Source organism: Arvicola amphibius, chromosome 2, assembly GCF_903992535.2.
Source record: "Arvicola amphibius chromosome 2, mArvAmp1.2, whole genome shotgun sequence".
In the NCBI taxonomy this organism is placed as follows: domain Eukaryota; kingdom Metazoa; phylum Chordata; class Mammalia; order Rodentia; family Cricetidae; genus Arvicola; species Arvicola amphibius.
In genome coordinates, this window is record NC_052048.2 from 16,976,392 (window position 1) to 16,999,242 (window position 22,851).

Below are 22,851 nucleotides of genomic sequence, written 5' to 3' on the forward strand. Positions count from 1 at the left end.
AACTAATGTAAGATTATTAGGTAATTTTTTGCTTGTAGAAAGAACTGTGGAAAATATGTATAGGTACTTAACTGGGTTCATTTTGAAATATTTAATGGAATTCTTATGTTACATAGAAGTTAAGATACTTTGCCTTTTATGTGTGTCAGAATTTTATATTTTTTCCTTGTCAGAAATTAAGTGGTTGGTTACAATTTAATATGCAAATTGTCAAAGCAATGCAAATTAACTTAATTGTTTTAATGGCAACACATGAGAATTCTGCTTTTTTTTTAGCATTAACTATGGAGGACTCCAATCCATTGTATGTAATGTACAAAGCATCTGGATGCAGCTCACCTGGGTTTTCTTGCCAAGTATAAGATTTTTGTGAAGAAAATGATAAGCCATTTTAGTACATCTTGATGTTTAATTGATATTGTACATAAGAGTTCACTAAATTAGTATGTTATGAATTGTCAAGAGTCAACTAGACATACATCAGAAGTCTGTATTTACAAATATTAACACCATAATGGAATTTGGAACATCATCTTGCAAACAATGAATGGTGTCCTACATTACATATTATTAACTACTCTAAATGTGGAATTTCTAATGGGAACTTTAGGCAATGCATTCACAGTGCTAGTGAACATTATAGACTGGGTAAAGAGGAGAAAGATATCTCTCATAGATCAGATCTTGATTACTCTAGCAATTTCTAGGATTGCTTTTCTCTTTTCACTTAGTTCAAATTTATTTCTATATGAACGGTATCAAGCCATAATAATGACTTCAAGAATTTTGAGATACATGAGTACTTTTTGGACAGTAACCAATCATTTCAGCATCTGGCTTGCTACATGTCTCAGCATCTTCTATTTTCTCAAGATAGCCAATTTTTCAAACTCTATTTTTCTTCATCTAAAGTGGAGAGTAAAAAAAATGGTTTCAGGGACATTGTTGGCATCTCTGCTATTCTTGTTTTTAAACATTTTAGTTGCAAACACATATATTGATGTCTTCATTTACAAAATTGAAGCAAATACATCCTTTAGTGCCATATCAAGTAATTATTCTCAAATTCTGAGGCACATTTTACTCCTGAACACTATGTTCACACTCATCCCCTTCATCGTGACCCTGACCTTGTTTGTCCTGCTCATCTTCTCCCTGTGGCGACATCTGAAGAGCATGAGGTACAATGCCAAAGGCTCCATAGATGTTAGCACTGCGGCCCACATAAAGGCCCTGCAAATGGTGGTCACATTCCTGTTACTGTATGCCTTTTATTTTCTCTCACTTCTTTTGCAGTATTGTAACATTATGTATAAGCAGAAAAGCTCAGTTTCTCTCTTTTTCTGGGTTATTGGAGTTGCTTTCCCTTCTGGCCATTCATATGTCTTGATTCTGGGAAACACTAAACTTAGACAGGCATTTATTTCCATGGTGTGGTGGCGGAGGTGCAGGCTCAGTGTTGTGGATCCCTCAGTTTTCTAAAATGTACATAATCTTTTGTATTTTAGAGAAACATTAGGTCTTAATAAATTATTTTTATATAAATTTCAACCTTCTGTACTTCATTTGTAGCATTGTGAATTTGGCAAAATTATGTGTAGATTAGGTACTGATCTAACCATTAAAGCCTTAGCAGAAAATATGGAAATATTTATGTTGTTTTACAAGGATATATATGAACACAGACTTAATAAATATATGAACACATAATATTAGCAAAATTAATTTTCCTATCTAGAATTAGACACTTTGACATTTTCAAATGATTTATGTTAAATGTAATATATATAGGTATATGTATTCATGTGGCATGTGTCCAATGTTGTTAAATCTGTTATAAGAATTCTGGGACTCTTTAGAAGGAACCCCTTCATATTACTAGGTTTGTTTTATCAAATTTTCCTCTTCTAAAATTTTTCATTTGTTTTTGTACTTATTGGAAAAAATGTTGAGCTTATTTTCTGTATATCTTTCAAAGACAATTTGATGGGGATGCACATGTTATAAAATATGGATGTCTGTAATACTACTTGGAGGAGGATATTATAGTACTTATAGATGGCTCATTGACATTTGAAAATTTCTGCCTATTTTTGAATATTGTATGAATAAATTCTCTTATTGAAAAGAGGTTAAAGTACTCAATTTGGAAACTGGAAAATTGTTCAGTGAGTAGTTGTTTGTTATTCTGTTGCTTAGGAAACATTAAGAAAAGGAAGTATGTATGTATTCAATGCTGAGAGAAATACTTTGCTTTGTAAAGTATCTGCAGTTGAATAAATTTTTAGAGATGGAACCTATGAATGTGAAATGCTAACAGTCAAAGATAAAGTTCAATAAAAGAAAAACTAGATGTGAGTCAAAGTATAGCTTTCTTGATGAAAATAATTAAGTAAATATCAATAAAAGATAAAATGTAAATTGCATAATGGTAACATTTCAAACACAGTTTAATCCACAAGGCAATAAAAAAATGGAAGTACACAGAACAATTTTCACTAAAAAGCAAATCTCAGAGAAATCTTACACTTTTGTATCAAGATGGAAGCCTGTTTAGTTTCCTTCTACTATGCTGCCAAGGTGTAGGCCCATATCTCTATATGGTGTGGCAGCTAGGCTCTAAAGTTATAGGCCCCATTTGAGCTGATCACATAGCTCTGCAGATAAGCTGTCTCTTCCTAACAAAGGGTCAGGATGTTGTTGCTCCTTCCTTTGTAATTTGGAGGATGCCTTATAAAGATGCTGATTCAAGCCTATGTGACAGCTAGCATACACAGCAGACAGGTAGATGGGGACGTGACAAGATGATATTCACCTGGTTACCTAGGAGATGGGTCTAATGTATCTTCCCGTTCAGTTTATGTGTTGGTATAAAAACTGTTTGGATAATAAACACAGAGAGATCATCAGGAGAGAGAACCCTGAGAGGCCCTTTTGTGATGACCATGTAAGCTGTGTCTGGTTATTCCTTGCGGCTCCTTACCAGTCCAGTTAAGGAAAATAGTTATCTATATTAGGGCCCATGGGCTCTAACACCAAGGTACTGGTAAACCACAGAACACAGCATTCAGTAGGCTTTTAAAGCACTATTCCAAATAACTTATACACAACACTTTCAGCAAGATTCCTGTCTGTTAGTAGTTTTCACTTCATCAACACACTAGATTTACTGCCTTACCTAGACAGTAGAATTCTAGCTCAGTGATCACAACAATGATTTCTTAAATGGTGTCTTGTTCTCAGCATTGGATTGGTGTGTGTGTGTGTGTGTGTGTGTGTGTGTCGCTTTTCACTGAATATAATGAAGGCATAAGACATTAATTATCATCAGATAATTGTAGAGAAGAGAAATTTCCATGGGAGATCCTGTAGACAACACGACACCTTAGAAAGAAAAATCTCTTCTATATGAATCCAGTTTATCTGCTGAAACAAATTTCTGATGCTGAAGAACCATTCATGATATCACCTGAGGACTGAAGCTCACCCATTCTTCCTTCTCCTCCTCCTCTTTCTCCTCCTCCTCCTCCTCCTCCTCCTCCTCCTCCTCCTCCTCCTCCTCCTCCTCCTCCTCTTCCTCCTTCTAAAAAAGCTTTGTAGCTTTAAAACTTTAAAGCTTTGCTGAATGACATCCATACTCCATGAACTCAAATTTCAAAGATGCTAGACAAAGGAAAATGCTTGCAAAACAGTGAAAGAGAGTATGCCTTCATTTGCATGCTGTTAAGTGAGAATTCAGCTTTACCTCCAGGACCAGCAGTTGATGCCTGGGACTGGGGTAAGGGTGTACAGTGCATGGTTCGAGTTATTTTTGGATAACAGTTTTTTTTTCTATGAAACTTGCATTGAACTAAGGGTTTATCTTAGTTAATGTTGCATTCCTCCTTAACATGGTCCACAGAAAGTAGAACTCAGTAGAAAATCATTCAGACTGAAAGGTTTGTTTGTTTGTGTGTGTGTAAAAAATTTTGCAAAAGAAACAGGTAATGAATTTGAAAGAGAGCAAGGAGAAGTAAATGGGAGAGTTAAGATGGAGGAAAAAGGATTTAGAAATGATGCAAATACACTAAACTCTCAAAGATAAATGACAAAATGAAAAAAAAAGGAAATAATATTTTATTGTTAACCCAGAAACGGTATTTGTAGAGCTTTTTGTGTGGAGATTATTATACATAAACCAGTTACACAGGCTTAGTTACTACTGAGCATGCTTTTCATCCAGTTATTTAGAGAATTTTGTTTTGGAAAAATCTGCCAGTGTCTTCATAGCATTGAAAATGGCTTGAGCATGACCTTAAGTGTCTTTTGGCCATTCGAACTTCTTTTGTTGAGAATTCTCTGTTCAGTTCAGCGCCCCATTTTTTAATTGGGTTAATTGGCATTTTACCGTCTAGTCTCTTGAGTTCCTTATATATTTTAGAGATCAGACCTTTGTCAGTTGCAGGGTTGGTGAAGATCTTTTCCCAGTCAGTAGGCTGCCTTTGTGTCTTAGTGACAATGTCCTTTGCTTTACAGAAGCTGCTCAACTTCAGGAGGTCCCATTTATTCAATGTTGCCCTTAAAGTCTGTGCAGCTGGGGTTATGCGTAGGAAACGGTTCCCTGTGCCCATTTGTTGTAGAGTACTTCCCACTTTCTCCTCTATCAAGCTCAATGTGTTCAAATTAATATTGAGGTCTTCAATCATGCTCAACCTCCCTAGCTATCAGGGAAATGCAAATCAAAACAACTTTGAGATATCATCTTACACCTGTCAGATTGGCTAAAATCCAAAACACCAATAATAACCTTTGCTGGAGAGGTTGTGGGGTAAGGGGTACACTCATCCATTGCTGGTAGGAATGCACACTTGTGCAACCATTTTGGAAAGCAGTGTGGCGGTTTCTCAGGAAATTCGGGATCAACCTACCCCAGGACCCAGCAATTCCACTATTGGGAATCTACCCAAGAGATGCCCAATCATACAACAAAAGCATATGCTCATCTATGTTCATAGCAGCATTATTTGTAATAGCCAGATCCTGGAAACAACCTAGATGCCCTTCAGTGGAAGAATGGATGAAGAAACTGTGGAATATATACATGCTAGAATACTACTCAGCGGTAAAAAACAATGACATCTTGAATTTTGCAGGCAAATGGATGGAAATAGAAAACACTATTCTGAGTGAGGTAACCCAGACCCAAAAAGATGAACATGGGATGTACTCACTCATAATCGGTTTCTAGCCATAATTAAAGGACATCGAGCCTATAAATTTGGGATCCTTGAGAAGATAATAAGAAGGTGAACTCCCAAAAAAGGATATAGTAATCCTCCTGGATATTGGAAGTAGACACGATCGCCAGGCAAAATTGGGAACTTGAGGGTTGGGCAAGACTGGGCCAAGGGAAGATGGGGAGAGAAAAGTGTGAAGGGGAGAATGGGGGGAGCTCGGAGGAATCGGGTGCTTGGGATATAGGAAGGGTGGATATGGGAGCAGGGAAGCATATATCTTAATTTAAAGAGCTACCTGAGGGTTGTCAAGAACTTGACCCTAGAGGGGTTCCCAGGTTTCCAGGGAGACGCCCCCAGTTAGTTCCTTGGGCAGCTGAGGAGAGGGAGCCTGAAAAGGCCAGTTCCTATAGCCATACTGATGAATTTCTTGCATATCACCATAGAACCTCCACCTGACGATAGATGAAGAAAATGACAGAGCCCCACATTGGAGCACCGGACTGAGCTCCCAAGGTCCTGATGAGGAGCAGAAGGAGAGAGAACATGAGAAAGAAAGTCAGGACCGTGAGGGAACCTCCAGCTGGCGACAGATGGGGAAGGTGACTGAGCCCCACATTGGAGCTCTGGACTGAACTCCCAAGGTCCTGATGAGGAGCAGAAGGAGCGAGAACATGAGGGAGAAAGTCAGGAACGAGAGGGGTGCGTTCACTCATGGAGGCGGTGGGACAGAACTAATGGGAGATCACCAACTCCAGATGGAATGGGACTGATGGATCATGCGACCAAACCCATCTCTCTGAATGTGGCCAACAGCGGGGGCTGACTGAGAAGCAAAGGACAATGGCTCTGGGCTCTGATTCTTCTGCATGGACGGGCTCTGTGGGAGCCTTCTCAGCTTGGTCGATCACCTTCCTGGACCAGGGGGGAGTTGGGAGGACCCTTGTCTTAGCATAGAGTGGGGAACCCTGATGGCTCCTTGGCCTTGAGAGGGAGGGAGGGGAGGTATGGGTGGAGGGGAGGGTAGGGAAGGGGGAGAAGGAGGGGAGGGAAGGGGGAGAAGGAGGGGAGGGAAGGGGGAGGAGGAGGGAAGGAGATGGAAATTTTTAAATATTAAAAAAAAAATAATAAACCATGAGGAAAAAAAAAGAATAAAAAAAAAAAGAAAATGGCTTGAGTATTACTGGGAGAAAAGACGTCTTACTCCTTGAACTGTCTCCACAATTGTTTCCTTAGGCAAAGATAACATAGTGCATTCAACTGTAGTTCACCTGGGTTCAAATAACGAGCACGTGAAGAAGAGTGTCCTTAAAACCCATTGTGGAAGAGATCCTTGTATCTGGTTTGCCAGTAGCCTCAGCTTGTTTAGTTTGCTCAAGGAGGCTAAGATCTCTAGTCCTACATTTCCTTACTTAAAAAGGAGAGATAAGAATTTTCTCTGGTGATATATAGGGTTTTTGTTTTCTTTTCTTTGATTCTTTAATTTACGAATATTTTTATTATTTTCTTGAAAATTTCATGCAATGTATTGTGAACATATTATCTCAGTCCTCCAACAGCTCCTACAACTGTCATCTCCACTTTCTTTACCTTCACACCCAAACATCAAGTTCTCTTCATTTCTCTTCATCCACATAGAGTCCTCTTTTTTTTGGTACAATAGTCTTGAGTAGGCCTGCTCCAGTGTGTGGTTGACCCACTGACTCTACTGACTCTTTTCCCACAGCTATCAAAGCCTGTAGTTTCTCAGTTAGAGGCAGGCTTTTGTGTCTTCCTTCCTCTCTCTACGTTGGGGTTTTGTCTAGCTGGAGCTTGTTCAGGCTTTACATGTTGTGACAATTGCTGTGAGTTCACTTGCCCAACTGCCCTGTTTTATCAAAAAAAAAGAAAGCCAACCATTTTTCTTGCTGTTACCCACTCTTTCCATCTCTCACAGTCTGTCTAGTCATCTTCCTTGAAAATCCCTGAGGCTTGAGGGGGGTGTGTGTTATGAGTGCTTAATTTAGAGCTGAGAAGGCCCCAGACTTTTCTTCTGTATATATGGGCAGGTTAGGGTTTCTATATTCATTGTTATTTACCACAAGGAGAAGCTTCTCTGATGGGGGCTGAAATATGCTATGATCTATAGATATAGCAACAAGTCATCAGGAGTCTGTAAATTCATTTGGTAGTTCTTTCAAAGTTTAATACAATGTCCTTGAGTAGAGCATAAGGCATTAGGAGTCCTTAAGTTTATTTGGTAGTTCTTTGAAAATTTTATACAATGTATTTTGATCATATTCAGCTCCCTCAACTTCTTCTCACCACCCCTTATATCCTCCATTCTCCCAAATGTATATTCTTCCTCCTTTCTGAGGCAATGCTTTATCATGTTGCTCCTAAAGATGAAATATGTGGGAACTGTTCCTGATGCCTCTGTCATCTTGTCTGGGCAAGTCTGGCCATCCTAGGAACTGCTTGCTCTTCATGTGGAACCTCAAGTGTTTCTCGTGCAGAGCAGAAGATGCAGAGGAGGAGCTCAGGGGTGCCCATTAGGGTGGTATGTATTACTCTCTCCTGGTGGACACAAGTTCTAGTAGTAGCATCCTCACACTGCCCCACCCATGGACCCTGGAGTGTATTGCATTTCTCTTTGTCTCCTGATGGAGGAGGGTCATCTATCTATGTGTTACTTTCATTGGTTAATAAAGAAACTGCCTTGGCCCTTTACTAGGACAGAAAATTAGGTAGGCAGAGTAGACAGAACAGAATGCTGGGAGAAAGAAAGCAGAGTCAGGCAGATGACTCAGGCAGATGCCATAGCTCTCCTCTCTGAGATGGATGCAGGCTAGAATCTTCCTGGTAAGCTACCACCTCGTGGTGCTACACACATTACCAAATATGGGTTAATCAAGATGTGAGAGTTAGCCAGTAAGAGGCTAGAGATAATGGGCCAAGCAGTGTTTAAATGAATACAATTTGTGTGTTGTTATTTCGGGTGTAAAGCTAGCTGTGCAGGAGCCAGGCAGGACGAAAAGCAGGCCTGCTGGCCTAATCACTACAGTCTCCTTTCTCTTTTCTTTTGTTTTATAGAAGGAGCCATGTCAGAGGGATGTTTCTGTGTCTGCAATAATGGTATGCTCATTCTTCTATTCTTAGCAACGTCCCTAAAACTTTTTACATGCTTATGCAATTATCTTCTTATCTTCCCAGAATTATAGCTGTTCTGTAATTGTTGGGCATTTGGTCCAGGGGACTGAGGTTTTGCCCCATTCTCCACCCTGGAATACCTCATGCCTTGTCTGTAATCTATAAAGGATTTGTTTTAAACAGTGTTTATTTATCTCTCAGTCTTGCCTTGTATTAGTTATCTTCCTACATGTTGATGTACTTATTACCTATATATATTGTATATAGTTATTGTACTATATGCATAGTTTTTCTTATATTAGTTACAGTCTACTTTATTGAAATTTGGAGGAAAAGGGGTAATATAATAATATTTTATTTGTATTTTAATAAATAAAGCTTTCCTGGAGAGGGCAAAGCAGCCATACTAGTCAGCCATAAAGGCCAGGTAGTGGTAACACACACTTTTAATTCCATCAGCCACACTAGTTTGTCGTAGAGGCCAGGATGTGGTGGTGAATGCCTTTCATCCCAACATTACAGAGGAATAAAAGGCAGGATGAGATAGGAACTTGCTCTCCTTTCAGTCTGAAGATTTCGTAGAGGTAAGAGTTCTCTAGAGGTTGACTGCTTCACTTCTCCGATTTTCAGTAAGCTTATTTATTAACACCATAAAATATCATTATATTGATTTATTTCCTGCTTTTCTTGGTCATTCACCATCATTGAAGCTTGTAATGTTGGCAATGGAGCAGATGCTGGTCTAATTTGAATAAAAATGGTTCTACTTGAAGGTCTTAGGTTGTAAGAGTGATAAATGTACTAACAAATGCAAATACAGAGATTAAGAAAGTTCCGTGGTGTGTGTATAAATTCACTGAAATTCTTTGTTTGATAGAATGGTAGGACAATCTCCAAATTTGCTCATATACAGAGATAAAGGTATCACAACTTTTGAAAATATTTATATTTTTATGCTATCAATTATACTTGGAAACTATTTGATACAGCATCTTGACAACTATAGCAAAATAAGCATGGGTTACATGCACAAAACACTAATGTTAAAATAGATTTATTAAAATGGTGAGTGAATGGAATTTGAGTCTTTCTGTTCTTGTGGGTAGCAGTGTGTGTGGATGTGTGACCCTGCAAAATTCAAGATGATCATTTTCTCTTAGTACAGAATATCAGAAGGACAATGATATCTATGAGACTTTTAGGCAACTCTGTTACCTTGCTATAAAAACTTTGGGAAACATGCATAGTTTCCCGGGTAATCATTACTTTGATATATTTAATGTTTTTCTTCTATATGTCAGTGTGGATTTGGTTGCTGGCTATAAGTTACAATTTCTTAATGTTACTTGTCCATAAATCAAATATATAGATTAAAATATGTATAAAGGACAACTAGTAAAAACCAATGCATATAAGTATTTCTTTAGTTTGATAACAGCAAATAAAATTATGTGTTTCTTCTATATCTACACAAAAGACTATAGGGTGTCCTTTGTACGGCTCATAATATCTGAATAAACTCTAACCTAGCTGCCTTTGGGGTTCTTAAATTTTGTGCGAAAATTGTGGACAAAATCAGTAGTAAATCAATGTTTGAGTGGCATTGTGTACAACGGCTTATGGCAGTGAATGCTATGGGAATTCAAGAATTTCACAGCATTTTAGAGGACTGATTAACACATCTTCCTCAGTGTACCATGAACTAAAGCATTCTTCTAGTGACAGTGAGTTATATTCTACATGTCACATTAACATTTATTTTAAGTGTGGAATTCATAATAGGAAATTTAGGAAATGCATTCATAGCACTGGTGAACATCATGGATTTGGTCAAGAGAAGAAAGATCTCTTCAGTGGATCAGATCCTCATTGCTCTGGTCATCTCCAGGATCACTGTGCTCTGGTCTCTTCTCATAGTTCATTTGATATCTGAGCTGTACCCATCCTTACTGATAACTGGAAAAGTGGAGAGAAGAATCAATAGTTTCTGGATGGTGACCAGTCATTTCAGCTTCTGACTTGCTATAAACATCAGCATCATTTATTTTCTCTAATTGACCATTTTTTTCAAACTCTACATTTCTTCACCTAAAGTGGAGAGCTAAAAAAGTTGTTTTGTTGACATTGCTGGAACCTCTGCTTCTCTTGTCTTTGAATATTTTAGTCATAAACAGACATGCTCATGTCTGGATTGGTGGACATGAACCAAATATATTCTATCTTGTTATTTCAATCTACTCTGGTCAACTCTAGGATTATTTTATTCACCAACTCTGTGTTCACATTTATCCCCTTCACCATAACCTCGATTACTTTCCTCCTGCTCATATTCTTCCCGTGGAGGGATATTAAGGGCATGCAGCTCATATCCAAAGGCTCGAGAGATCTCAGTAGTGTAACTCACATAAAGACCTTGAAAACAGTGGTTAATTTGTTACTGTATACCACTTTCTTTCTGTTGCTTTTCCTACTATTTTGTAACAGTAACTTTAAGGAGGCAAGTCCAATAATTCTGTTTTTTCCTATCTCTGGGATTTGCTTTTCTCTCCACCCATTCATGTGCCCCAATTTTAGAGAATAGGATCTTGAGACCTTCCTTTCTATGCTGTGTAGGTTTGTACAGTTCACTGAGAAACTATCTGCTTCATAAGATGTATTGTTTTGTAGGGAATACTCAATTCATAAGTGTTACATTTCCAAGATGATCATGAATGGAGAGACATGGAAGGAGATCTGTCATTTTTCAGGCAAAGCATTTATTAGAGTAGATGAGCAGTGTGTTTGTTAACATGACAGGGTGCTGGTGTGGGTATACCCTTTGTATGCTGTGAAAATACTATTGGTTAATAAAGCATCTATTTGGGCCCATTGCAGTGCAGAATAGGGCAAGCGGGAATTCTAAACAGAGAGAAGAGGAGAGAGTAGGCAGAGTCAAGGAGAAGCTACATAGCCATTATTGGAAACAGATGCCTGATGCCAGACAGAACCTTTCCAGTAGGGCACAACAAAATGACACTACATCAATAAATAGAAATAGGTTAATTTAAGTTATAAGAGCTATCCAATGAGAAGAATGAGATAATAGGCCAAGCTCTTTTGTAATCAATATAGTTTCTGGGTGATTATTTGGATCAGACAGGCTGGGAAAGAAAGAGTAGCCTTTTCCAACAGGCTGTACAGAAAAGTCAAAAGTACCAGCCTCCCAGGGAAAGCAGGTTTTCTATTTTAAGGTTCTATTTTCTATCTGTAGAAAGGAGGGAAAATGGAGAATGTGTTTGACCAGGATGGATTGGTTCTGCTATTAACTAATACTATCTAAATGGGCTTAGACGTATTGTACTTTCATTTATCTTTGCCTGAAACAGGTTTTTAAAAGAACATAATAAAATCACAAGAAAAGTTTAAACCTTGATTCTGTGAATTGCAGATTATCTTAAAATATTAATTATTTTAAAACTTAATGGACTCAACCCAGTAACTTCACCAAAGCTCTAAACATGAGGAATATGCTTGACAAACATTGATAAAAGGCCAAAAAGTCTGAACATCATGAAAGATGTTTTGAAATTTATTTATATACAAGAGAAACACAATTGAGAAGATAAAACAATAATTCTCCTATGAGGTGTGTGTGTGTGTGTGTGTGTGCGTGCGTGTGTGTGTCTCTCTGTAATTACACAAGCACACAGTTGTAAACACAGTTATGCATAGTTAAGAGCTTTTGCAGGAGTATTACTTTCCTGGGTTCCCAAGAAAACACTGTGAATATTATGATAATTGAATTTAACATGTAATTAACAGAAAACTATATTGTTTAACACAAATAATGGAGAAATTAAACAAAAGTGTTTACAAATGTTGAAACAGAATATGTCCTCATTTTCATGCTAGCAACAAGAATGCAGTTTCAATTCAAAGTCAACAATGAATTCCATTGGTCTACAGGAGGGAAACAGAGTATATGACCAAGAGTTAATTTGAGTGGCTATGGGAATTTATTGTTTTCAAAAAGAGATAATTGAGTTCACCTACTAACACACTGTGGTGCTGTTTGCTTGACATTGTTCATGGAATTATAAGGAATAACTGAGTACATCCACAATTCAAGGGCACATATAAAGTAGGTAGATATATTGAAGGGGAGACAGGGAAGATGATTTATCTGGTAAGAGAATCTTCACAACCATGAGGATATCAGTTCAAATCCACAAAACTCATAAGAAACAGGGCATGATGGTGTGTGTCTGTAACACCAGTGCTGTGGGGGATGGGAAGTGGAGACTGGAGGATCCCTGAGGCTTGCTGGCCAGGCTCAGTGAGATATCCTAGCTCAAATAAATGGGACAGAGTAATAAATGAAGACACCTGATATTCTCTATGGTGTTTGCTTTGTGGAACATGTTTACTATCACACACGAGCACGCAAATATCACATACATATACTCCTACAAATGTGTTGCTTGTTTTTTACTTATTGATTTTTTATTTTCATGGGTGTGAATATAGGAAAAACAGCTCTGGTGAGAAAGTATGAAAACAACATGAGTGGAAAGACAAAGATGAAGGACACAACAGCTTTTCAGATGGGACTGTTCTCATGTAGACACTTCACACTCACATGGGACCGTCCTCACTGTGGACCCTGTGCCCTCTGTACTGCATCCCTGATTTGTGCTCTGGGGTTAATCTTCTTCCTGTGCAAAAGAAGCCCAGGAAGATGTTGCTCTACACAATGGATGATAAGATCCCAGCATCACAGTCCACATGAAGGGCCCGCAAACGGTGAGCTCCTATATCTTTAAAATTGAGGTATTATATAATCTTATCATCGTTATGTAAAAGTAAAGGCAGATCACGTCAGTCACAGAATTAATCATGTTTATCATCAGTCTCTTCAAATACAGAAAAAGTATCCTGGAAGGGGAAATCGTGCCAGCTCTGTTTATTTTTAGCACCTAAAAATGAAAACAATATGGTTGTCAAAATATTTTACATAATCAATAAATGAACAAATTATGTGAAGGCTTTCAAGATGATAGCAAACAAACACATTATGAAATCTGTGTGTAGCATGAAGTGTTTGGTTCTGTTTTCATTAGGTTTAAATTGAGTATGCAACTTAAACAAACAGAAATATTACTCAGAGCAAAAAGACTGGCTGTTGAACAATTTTTAGTGCTTTATTTTATGTGCATTGTGTTTTTCATGTGTGTCTGTGTGAGGGAATCAGGTCCCTTAGAACTGTAGTTACAGGCAGGTGCGAGCTGCCATGTGGGTGCTGGGAATTGAACCCAGGTCCTCTGGAGGAGCAGGTAGTAATCTTAAGGATTGAGCCATCTCTCCAACCCCTTGAACAATTTTTAGTGAAATGCTAGTATATTATTAAAATGTCAGAATTACTAACTGAAGCAATTTGCTATGCCAAAGTAGATGGCATTTGTGACAATATGGTAGTTTTTGAAAACCATGTAAAAGTTTTTAATAAAATATCATATATTTCAACTGTGGATAATGTTACTATCATTACATTTCTTAATACTTATTTTATATGCAAAATAACATTTGGCATTATAAAATATAGCTAAGTAGAATATTCCTTTCTTTTTTTTTAATTTTTAAAGTTGTTGATTAAACTCAGGGTCTCATACATGACTGAAACCTATTCTTCCATTGAACTACACTGAAGGCTTACTAGCATTTTTTCTCAACTGTTACTTTTTTTTCCTACTAACATTTCTAAGAGCTTTTTAAGTGTGCATATTGTATGCTCATAGAAGTAAAGCAACAAAATCTAGACTACAATAAATATTTTCCCTGCCACTGTGCAGTCACTGGATGACCACTTACAAAATTAGAGTTAATGCTCACAATGTCCTATTATAGTTCAATATAATCCAAGTTCCTACCCCCTCCATCCAGGTCCAGGAAGGTGAGCATCCAAACAGGCCAGGCCTCTCCCCAAAGCCAGTATGCGTAGTAGGATCCAAATCTAGTGTCATTGTCCTTGGCCTCTCAGCAGCCCTCATTGTCTGCCATGTTCAGGGAGTCCGGTTTTATCCCATGCTTTTTCAGTCCCAATCCAATATAGAGGAATATCATGGATGATACAAGATATTTACCAGGAAAATATCAAGACTCAAGACATTTGAGATTTCACACAGATTTATGATTAAAATATTCATAAAGTGTGCCAACCAAAGAGTGACTGAATTTATAAACACATGAATTACACTGTTGCTGAATGCCCTGCCCTGGGGATGGGAACCTATACTTGTTCTGTAGCTCTGTTTTTGCTGCTTTGTCTCTTGAATATGGGTTTCTCCTTTTGTGAAGCAGTGCCTTGCATCAATTCAGTAAAAGTTTGGGCTCTATTCCTTCAATTGTGTCAGAGACTTTCATGGCAATATTGCCTCTATTAATACAGTTACAGTTTTGAATCTGAACAAAGCAACTTGGGCTACAGAGTCCAGCAGCTATAGCTATTCCAGTAGAACCTCAAATGTTTCCTGTCCAGAGTGGAAGGTGGAGAAGAGGAGCTCAGGGAAGCTCCTGGGCTGGAGTTACTGCCTCTCATGAATACAAGTTTTGTCACTTTTCCTAAAGGCCTTGAAGCTCTTGTACCAGCATTTTCTCCACACCGCCCCACCCTCAATGTGTTTTGCATTTCTCTTCGTCTTCTGTCTTTTTGTTATGGCAAAGAACATCCCATGAGGACCTTTCTGTGTTCAGGTATGTTAATGTTTCACTTCTAGACATTTTGTCCTTTCTTTGTTCACTATTGCTCCAATTTTCAGTTATAATCCATCTTTCACATGCAATAATCTATGGCTTTTCCTTCAATCTTAGCATTTTTGTTCATGTTATATTGATACAGGGTCTCACGAACTAGCCCAGTTTCCTTCAGTGCTGAGCCATTTATAACTTTGCACCACTAGGCCAAGTTTACTATAGTTTTTGATACATGTTTTCCTGCTTTCTTATTTTAATAATTCTCTTTTGTGTTATTGCTTCTTTGACTATCCATTAGGTCTTGAAGAATGTTATGATCCATTGTTCCATTCCATTTCTTTCCTGGGCTGTATATTGACCTTTATACGCCTTGATGACTACAGTGACATTTGCCAGTGCAAATGGAAAGGAAATAAATAGTGCCTTTTATTTTAAATAGGAAATAAATAATAGATGCATTAACAAAGGTAGGAGACATGGATAATGAAAAATATTCTTGTTGTGCAAATGAATTCATGTAAACTTATTGTCTTCTTTTATCAAATAGGAATTATTCCATATTTCTTTACATGTTTGAAGAAGATAGTCCCAAGTCTTTAGAATATTTACATTACTATTGCATGAATTAAAAATGAAAGCAATTTTATACCATCTTCTAACAACTATTACATTACTAATTGTAAGTGAAATGAACAATACATTTTAAGTAGATGATAAACCTGAATTATTTCAATAGAAATAAAAGGGATTATGATGTAAAATACATATTTATGAACTAGCATATATTAGTATATATATGTTAAAATTGTTAATCTCAGCCCCAGATATTTGAAGAGTAACTAAATAGGTAAGATTATTAGGTAATTGTTTTGCTTATAGTAAAATCTTTTGAAAAAATATATATGTGCCTACCTGGCTTCATTTTGAAATATTTAATGGAAATCTTATGTTATATAGAAGTTAAGATACTTTACCTTTTGTGTGAGTTAGAATTTTTCCTTATCAGATATTAAATGGTTACAATTTAATATGAAAACAGTCAAAGCAATGCAAATAAATTTATTTGTTTTAATGACAGTGCATGAGAATTCTTCTTTCTTCAGCATCAACTATGGAGAACTCCGGTACAGTGTGTGTAAAGTATGAAGCATCTGAATGAAGCTCGGCTGGGTTTTCTTGCAAAGTGTAAGATTTTTGTGAAGAAAACTATAAACCACTTCATTAGAAAATCTTGATGTTTACTTGATATTGTACATACAAGTTCATTAAATTTGTTTTGATTTCTCAAGAATCAGCTAGACATACATCAGAAGACTGTATTCACAAATATCACTATAGTGTAGTTAGGAAAATTGTCTTGAAAACAATGAATGGTATCCTGTATTACATAGTATTACCTACTTTAAATGTGGAATTCCTAATGGGAACTTTAGGCAATGCATTCACAGTGCTAGTGAACATTATAGACTGGGTAAAGAGGAGAAAGATATCTTTCATAGATCAGATCTTGACTACTCTGGCAGTTTCCAGAATTGCTTATCTCTTTTCACTAACTGCACATTTATTTGTATATAAATGGTATCCAGCCATAATAATAACTAGAAGAATTGTGAGACAAACTTGTATTTTCTGGACAGTAACCAATCACTTCAGTGTCTGGCTTGCTACATGTCTCAGCATCTTCTATTTTCTCAAGATAGCAAGTTTTCCAAACTCTATTTTCCTTCATCTAAAATGGAGAGTAAAAAAAATGGTTTTAGGGACACTGTTGGCATCTCTGCTCCTCTTGTTTTTAAATATTTTAGTCATAGACGCACACATTGACAGAATTGAAGCAAATATAATTTTCAGAGCTATCTCAAGCAATTATTCTCAAGTGGCTAGGCTTGTTTTACTTACGAACACTGCGTTCACACTCATCCCCTTCACCGCGACCCTGACCGTGTTTGTCTTGCTCATCTTTTCCCTGTGCCAACATCTGAAGAACATGCATTACAATGCCCAAGGGTCCAGAGATGTCAGCACTGCGGCCCACATAAAGGCCTTGCAAATGGTGGTCACATTCCTGTTACTGTACAGCATTTTTTTTCTGTCACTTCTTTTGCAGTTTTGTAATGTCAAATATAATCAGAAAACTTCAGTTTCTCTGCTTTTCTGGACTGTTGGAGTTGCTTTCCCTTCTGGCCACTCATATGTCTTGATCCTGGGAAACACTAAGCTTAGACAGGCATTTGTTTCCATGGTGTGGTGGCTGAGTCAGAGGCTCAGTGCTGTGGAGCCCTCAGTTTTCTAAAATGTGCATCATCTTTTGTATTTTAGAGGAACATTAGTTCTTAATAATTATTTTTGTATAAATTTCAACCTTCTGTACTTCACTCGCAACACTGAATTTGGCAAAATTTTGTATAATTTAGGTACTTCTCTAACTATTACTGCCTTGGCAGAAATATGGAAAAAAATATATGTATATTGTTTTATAAGGATAATTATAAATATGGAGTAAATAAATATATAAACACATAACATTAGCAAAATATAATTTTTCTATATATAATCACTTTGAATTTTAAAATGTTTTATGTTAATATGTAAAATACATATTTGTATATATTCATGTGGCATGTGTTCAATGATGTTAAATCTGTTGTAAGACTTCTGTGAATCTTTAGAAGGAATCCCTTCATATTACTAGTTTTGTTTTATCATTTTCCTTTTCTAACGTTATTATTTTTATTTACCCTTTTATTGGCAAAATGTTGAGTTTATTTTTTGTATATCTTTCAGAGACAATTTGATGTGGATGCACATGTTATAAAATGTGAACATGTGTAATAAGTAGCTACTTGGAGGAGGATGTTATAGTACTAATACATGGCTCTTTGGTATTTGAAATTTTCCATATTTGAATATTGTATGAAAAATTTTTTTCAAAAGAGGTTAAAGGGCTGAATTGGGAAACAAGAAAATTGTTCAGTGAGTAGTTGTTTGTTATTATGTTGCTTAGGAAACAATAAGAAAAGAAAGTACGTATATATTCAGTGCTGAGAGAAATGTTCTGCTTTGTAAAGTATCTGCAGTTGAATGAATTTTAGAGATGGAACCTATGAATATGAAATGCTAACAGTCAAAGTTGAAGTTCAATAAAAGAAAATCTAGATAAGAGTCAAAGTATGGATTTCTTGGTAAAAATAAATATCAAAGAAAGATAAAATGTAAATTGCATAATGGTAACATTTCAAACATAATACAATCCACAGGGAGATAAAAATGGATGTACACAGAACAATTTTCACTAAAAAACAAATCTCAGAGAAATCTCATATTTTCAGTTTGAAGATGGAAGCCTGTCCACTTTCCTTCTGCTATGCTGTCAAGGCACTGGGACACCGCAGAACACAGCATTCAGTAGACTTTTTTAGCATCACTACAAATAACTTACAGAGAATATTTTTAGCAAGATTCCTGTCTGTTAGGAGCTTTCACTTAACCAGCACACTAGATTTACTGCCATATCTTGAATTCTAGCTCAGTGATCACAGCAATAATTTTTTTGAATGGTGTCTTGTTCTCAGCCTTGGATTGGTGTGTGTGTGTGTGTGTGTGTGTGTGTGTGTGTGTGTACTTTTTGACTGAATATAATAAAGCTATAAAACATTAATTACCAGCAGATAATTGTAGAGAAGAATTTCCCAAGGAGATCCTATATACAATGAGACACCTTAGAAAGAAACAAAATTCTTTTTCTTGAATGCAATTTATCTGCTGAAACAAAATCCTGATGTTGAAGAACCATTCACGATATCACCTGAGGACTAAAGCTCACATGTCCCTGTATTCATTCATTTTTTTAAACAAAACAAAACAAAACTTTGTAATGTTAAAACTTACAAAATTTGCTGAATGACATCCATACTCCATGAACTCAAATTTCAAAGATGCTAGACAAAGGAAAATGCTTGCAAAACAGTGAAAGAGAGTATGCCTACATTTGCATGCTAGTAAATGAGAATTCAGCTTTACCTCCAGGACCAGCAGTTGAAGTCTGGGGCTGGTGGTGAAATCATACAATCCATGGTTCAAGTTGTTGTGGGTTAGTAGTTTTTTTTCTATGAAACTAACATTGAACTAAGGGTTTGTCTCGTTAATGCTTCATTCCCCCATAACATGGTCCACAGAATGAAAAGCCAGTAGAATATCATTTAGACTAAAATATTTATTTGTGTGTGTGTGTGTGTGTGTGTGTGTGTATGTGTATAACAAAAATTATAAAAAAACCAGGTCATGAATTTAAAAGAGAGCAAGGAGAAGTATATGAGAGAGTTCAGAGGGAGCAAAAAGGATTTAGAAATGGTGCACATACACCAAACTCTCAAAGGTAAATGAGAAAATGAACCAAAAGGAAATAGGATTCCTTGTCCACACAGAAACAGTATTGCTAGAATTTGGGTCAGGAGATTATTAATCATAACCAGTAACATAGGCTTAGTTAATACTGAGCTTGTTTTTCATCCAGTTAGTGTGAGAATATTTGGATTTGGAAAATCTGCCAATGTCTTTATGGCATTGAAAATGGCTTGGGTATTACTGGGAGTAAAAGATCTCCCTAGTGATAGAATTCTTACTCCTTGAACTGCCTCCACAATTGTTTCCTGTGGTAAACTTAACAGTGTGTTCAATTGTGGTTCATCTGTGTTCAAATAACGAACACAGGAGGAAGGGTGTCCTTAAAGCCCCTGGTGGAAGAGATCCTTGTACCATCTGGTGTGCCAATAGTCTCAGCTTGTTTTGTTCGTTCACGGTGGCTAAGATCAAATCCTATATTTCCTTACTTCAGAAAGAGAGATAAGAATTCACTCTTTTAATATATACAGTTTTTGTTTTATCTTTTCTTTGATTCTTTTATTTTAAGAATATTTTAATTAATTCTTTGAAAATTTCACGCAATGTATTATGAACATGTTATCTCAGTACTCCAACCATTCCCATAACTGTTGCCTACTCTCCTCCACCTTCACAACCAAATTTTGAGTTCTCTTCATTGCTCTTCATCCACACATAGAGTCCTCTTTTTTTTGGTACAATATTTTTAAATGGGCCTGCCCCAGTGTGTGGTAGAACCGCTGACTGCACTGATTCTTCTCTCACAGCTATCGAAGCCTGTAGTTTCTTAGTTAGAGGCAGGGTTTTGTGTCTTCCTTCCTCTCTCTACGTTGGGGTTTTGTCTAGCTTGAGCTTGTTCTGGTTTAATGCATGTTGTTACAATTACTGCAAGTTCACTTGTCCAACTGTCCTGTTTTATCAAAAAAAGAAAGCCAACCATTTTCTTACTGCTACCTATTTTTTCCATCTCTCACAGTCTTCCTAGTCATCTTCCTTGAAAATCCATGAGGCTTGAGAAAAGGGGTGTATTATGAGTGCTCAGTTAAGAGCTGAGAAGCCCCCAGACTTTTATTCTGTATTTATATGCAGGTTAGGGTTTCTATATTCATTGTTATTTACCACAAGGAAAAGCTTCTCTGATGGGGGCTGAAATATGCTATGATCTATAGATATAGCAACAAGTCATCAGGAGTCTGTAAATTCATTTGGTAGTTCTTTGAAAGTTTAATACAATGTCCTTGAGTAGAGCAACAAGGCATTAGCAGTCATTAAATTTATTTGGTAGTTCTTTGAAAATTTAATACTATGTATTTTGATCATATTCAGCTCTCTCCACTTCTTCTCACCACCCCTTATATCCTCCATTCTCCCAAATGTATATTCTTCCTCCTTTCTGAGGAAATGCTTTATCATGTTGCCCCTAAAGATGAAATATGTGGGAACTGTTCCTGATGCCTCTGTCATCTTGTCTGGGCAAGTCTGGCCATCCTAGGAACTGCTTGCTCTTCATGTGAAACCTCAAATGTTTCTCGTGCAGAGCAGAAGATGCAGAGGAGGAGCTCAGAGGTGCTCATTAGGGTGGTATGTATTACTCTCTCCTGGTGGACACAAGTTCTTATACTCTTAAAAACCTTGCATTTCTAGCAGTAGCATCCTCTCCACACTGCCCCATCTCCGGGTCCTGGAGAATATTCCACTTATTTTTGTCTCCTTTCTCTTTTTTTGTTTTATAGAAGGAGCTATGTTAGGAGGACCTTTCTGTATTTGTAATGATTCTCATTCTTCTATTCTTAGCAACTTCCCCTAAAACTTTTTACATGCTTATTCAATTATCTTATTATCTTCCCAGTATAGCTGTTTTGTAATTGTAGGGCATTTGCTCCAGGGGACTGAGGTTTTGCTCCATTCTCCACCCTGGAATACCTCATTCTTTGCCTATAATCTATAAAGGATTTGTTTTAAACAGTGTCTTAAATTTATCTCTCAGTCTTGCCTTGTATTAGTTATCCTCCTACATGTATCTCTTCACAGCTAAGCTAAGTTTACCAGTGTGCACCACCATATCAATTTTACTGTAGCCTTTGACACCTGTTTTTCTGTCTTACTTGTTCCTTTTATTGTCTTTGAGTCATAAATTCTTTTACCACTGTTAGCTCTTGAAGAATTTTAATGCCTTGTTTTGATAGGATAAAAGTGTAGATTATTGAATCTACTATGAAAAGAAAAAAGGGAGGATAGAGATATGACATGATAAACTATTAGATTATTGAATCTGCTTTTTAAAAGCAACTAGTAGTTTTAAATATTCTGCATTGTATTGGACTTTTGTATATTGTATACAAATATATACAAATTTTGTAAATATAAAAATGTTAATCTTGTCAAAACATATTATAATTATGTTACTAATCTTTTTCAAGATATTGTATCTATACAGCTTATATAACAATGCAATGCAAATTTCTATCCCTTGAAAGTTATTATTATCAACTATTTAAAATAATAAGAAAATGCAGGTTAGCAATTAGTTTCCTGTTAAGACTGAACATGTAGAATCATATTAGGTACAGTTTCAAGGACAAAGAGTTACATTTTAAATAGATATGTTGTCTTCATACACTTCAGTGAATAAGTTCTTTATGATGTTTCATTAAAACGGGCTCCTTTTTTTGACAATGAGACTACTGTGCTTCTGGAAGCACCAATTACTCCAGAGAAGATAGGGACACTAAAGAATATGGAGTTTCTTTTCTTTGTGACCAAAATAAGTCACTGGCCAAGAAAATGCCCTTGCCTTGACTGCTGACAGGATGCTGTCCTAATTGGATAAGCAGAACACAAAAGATAATGCATGCCAAACCTTGTCAAGACAAGGTGGAAGAGTTCTTCAAAAATCCTACATCATATAAAAGGCTGTTGAATATTATAGGCCTTTATGTTGAAGATGGATGCCCTAAAGTTGCAGAGAAACTTTGGTTAACTCTCCATGCATTCAGTTGTTTCGGTCATTTCTCACATTTTTTTTGGAATTCTCTTGCTTGTACTTCTTGCTTACTCTGTTAATATTATTTCTCTTAGGTCTATGAGGTAGTTGAAGGCTAGACAGTTATAGTTTTCCTTGTTTATGACACTCAGAACAGAAAATCATCAAAGAAGTATAAAATGTATAAGGTAGAGAGATATCAAAAGATAGTTGTGGATCATTTTGATAGAAATTAAATTAGGTACAAGAATTTGAACTCACCAAGATAGGATAGATATGGAGTATTTTCTCTGAATTAGTAAAGTGTAAATGAATTAGACATTGTTGATGTATTTATTACCTGTATATTGTATATAGTTATTATACTTAATGCATAGTTTTATTATATTAGTTATAGTCTACTTTTCTGAAATTTAG

General features: G+C 36.5%; 2 protein-coding genes across 2 annotated transcripts; both read left to right on the forward strand.

The window, feature by feature from the left end:
* Positions 1–543: 543 nt before the first annotated feature.
* LOC119806522 (taste receptor type 2 member 140-like) lies at positions 544–1,482 on the forward strand. The gene has a single exon (XM_038318299.1). The coding sequence runs from the start codon at positions 544–546 to the stop codon at positions 1,480–1,482; it is 939 nt and encodes a 312-aa protein (XP_038174227.1).
* A 14,955-nt stretch (positions 1,483–16,437) lies between these two features.
* LOC119806523 (taste receptor type 2 member 140-like) lies at positions 16,438–17,364 on the forward strand. The gene has a single exon (XM_038318300.1). The coding sequence runs from the start codon at positions 16,438–16,440 to the stop codon at positions 17,362–17,364; it is 927 nt and encodes a 308-aa protein (XP_038174228.1).
* The last annotated feature ends 5,487 nt before the right edge of the window (positions 17,365–22,851 follow it).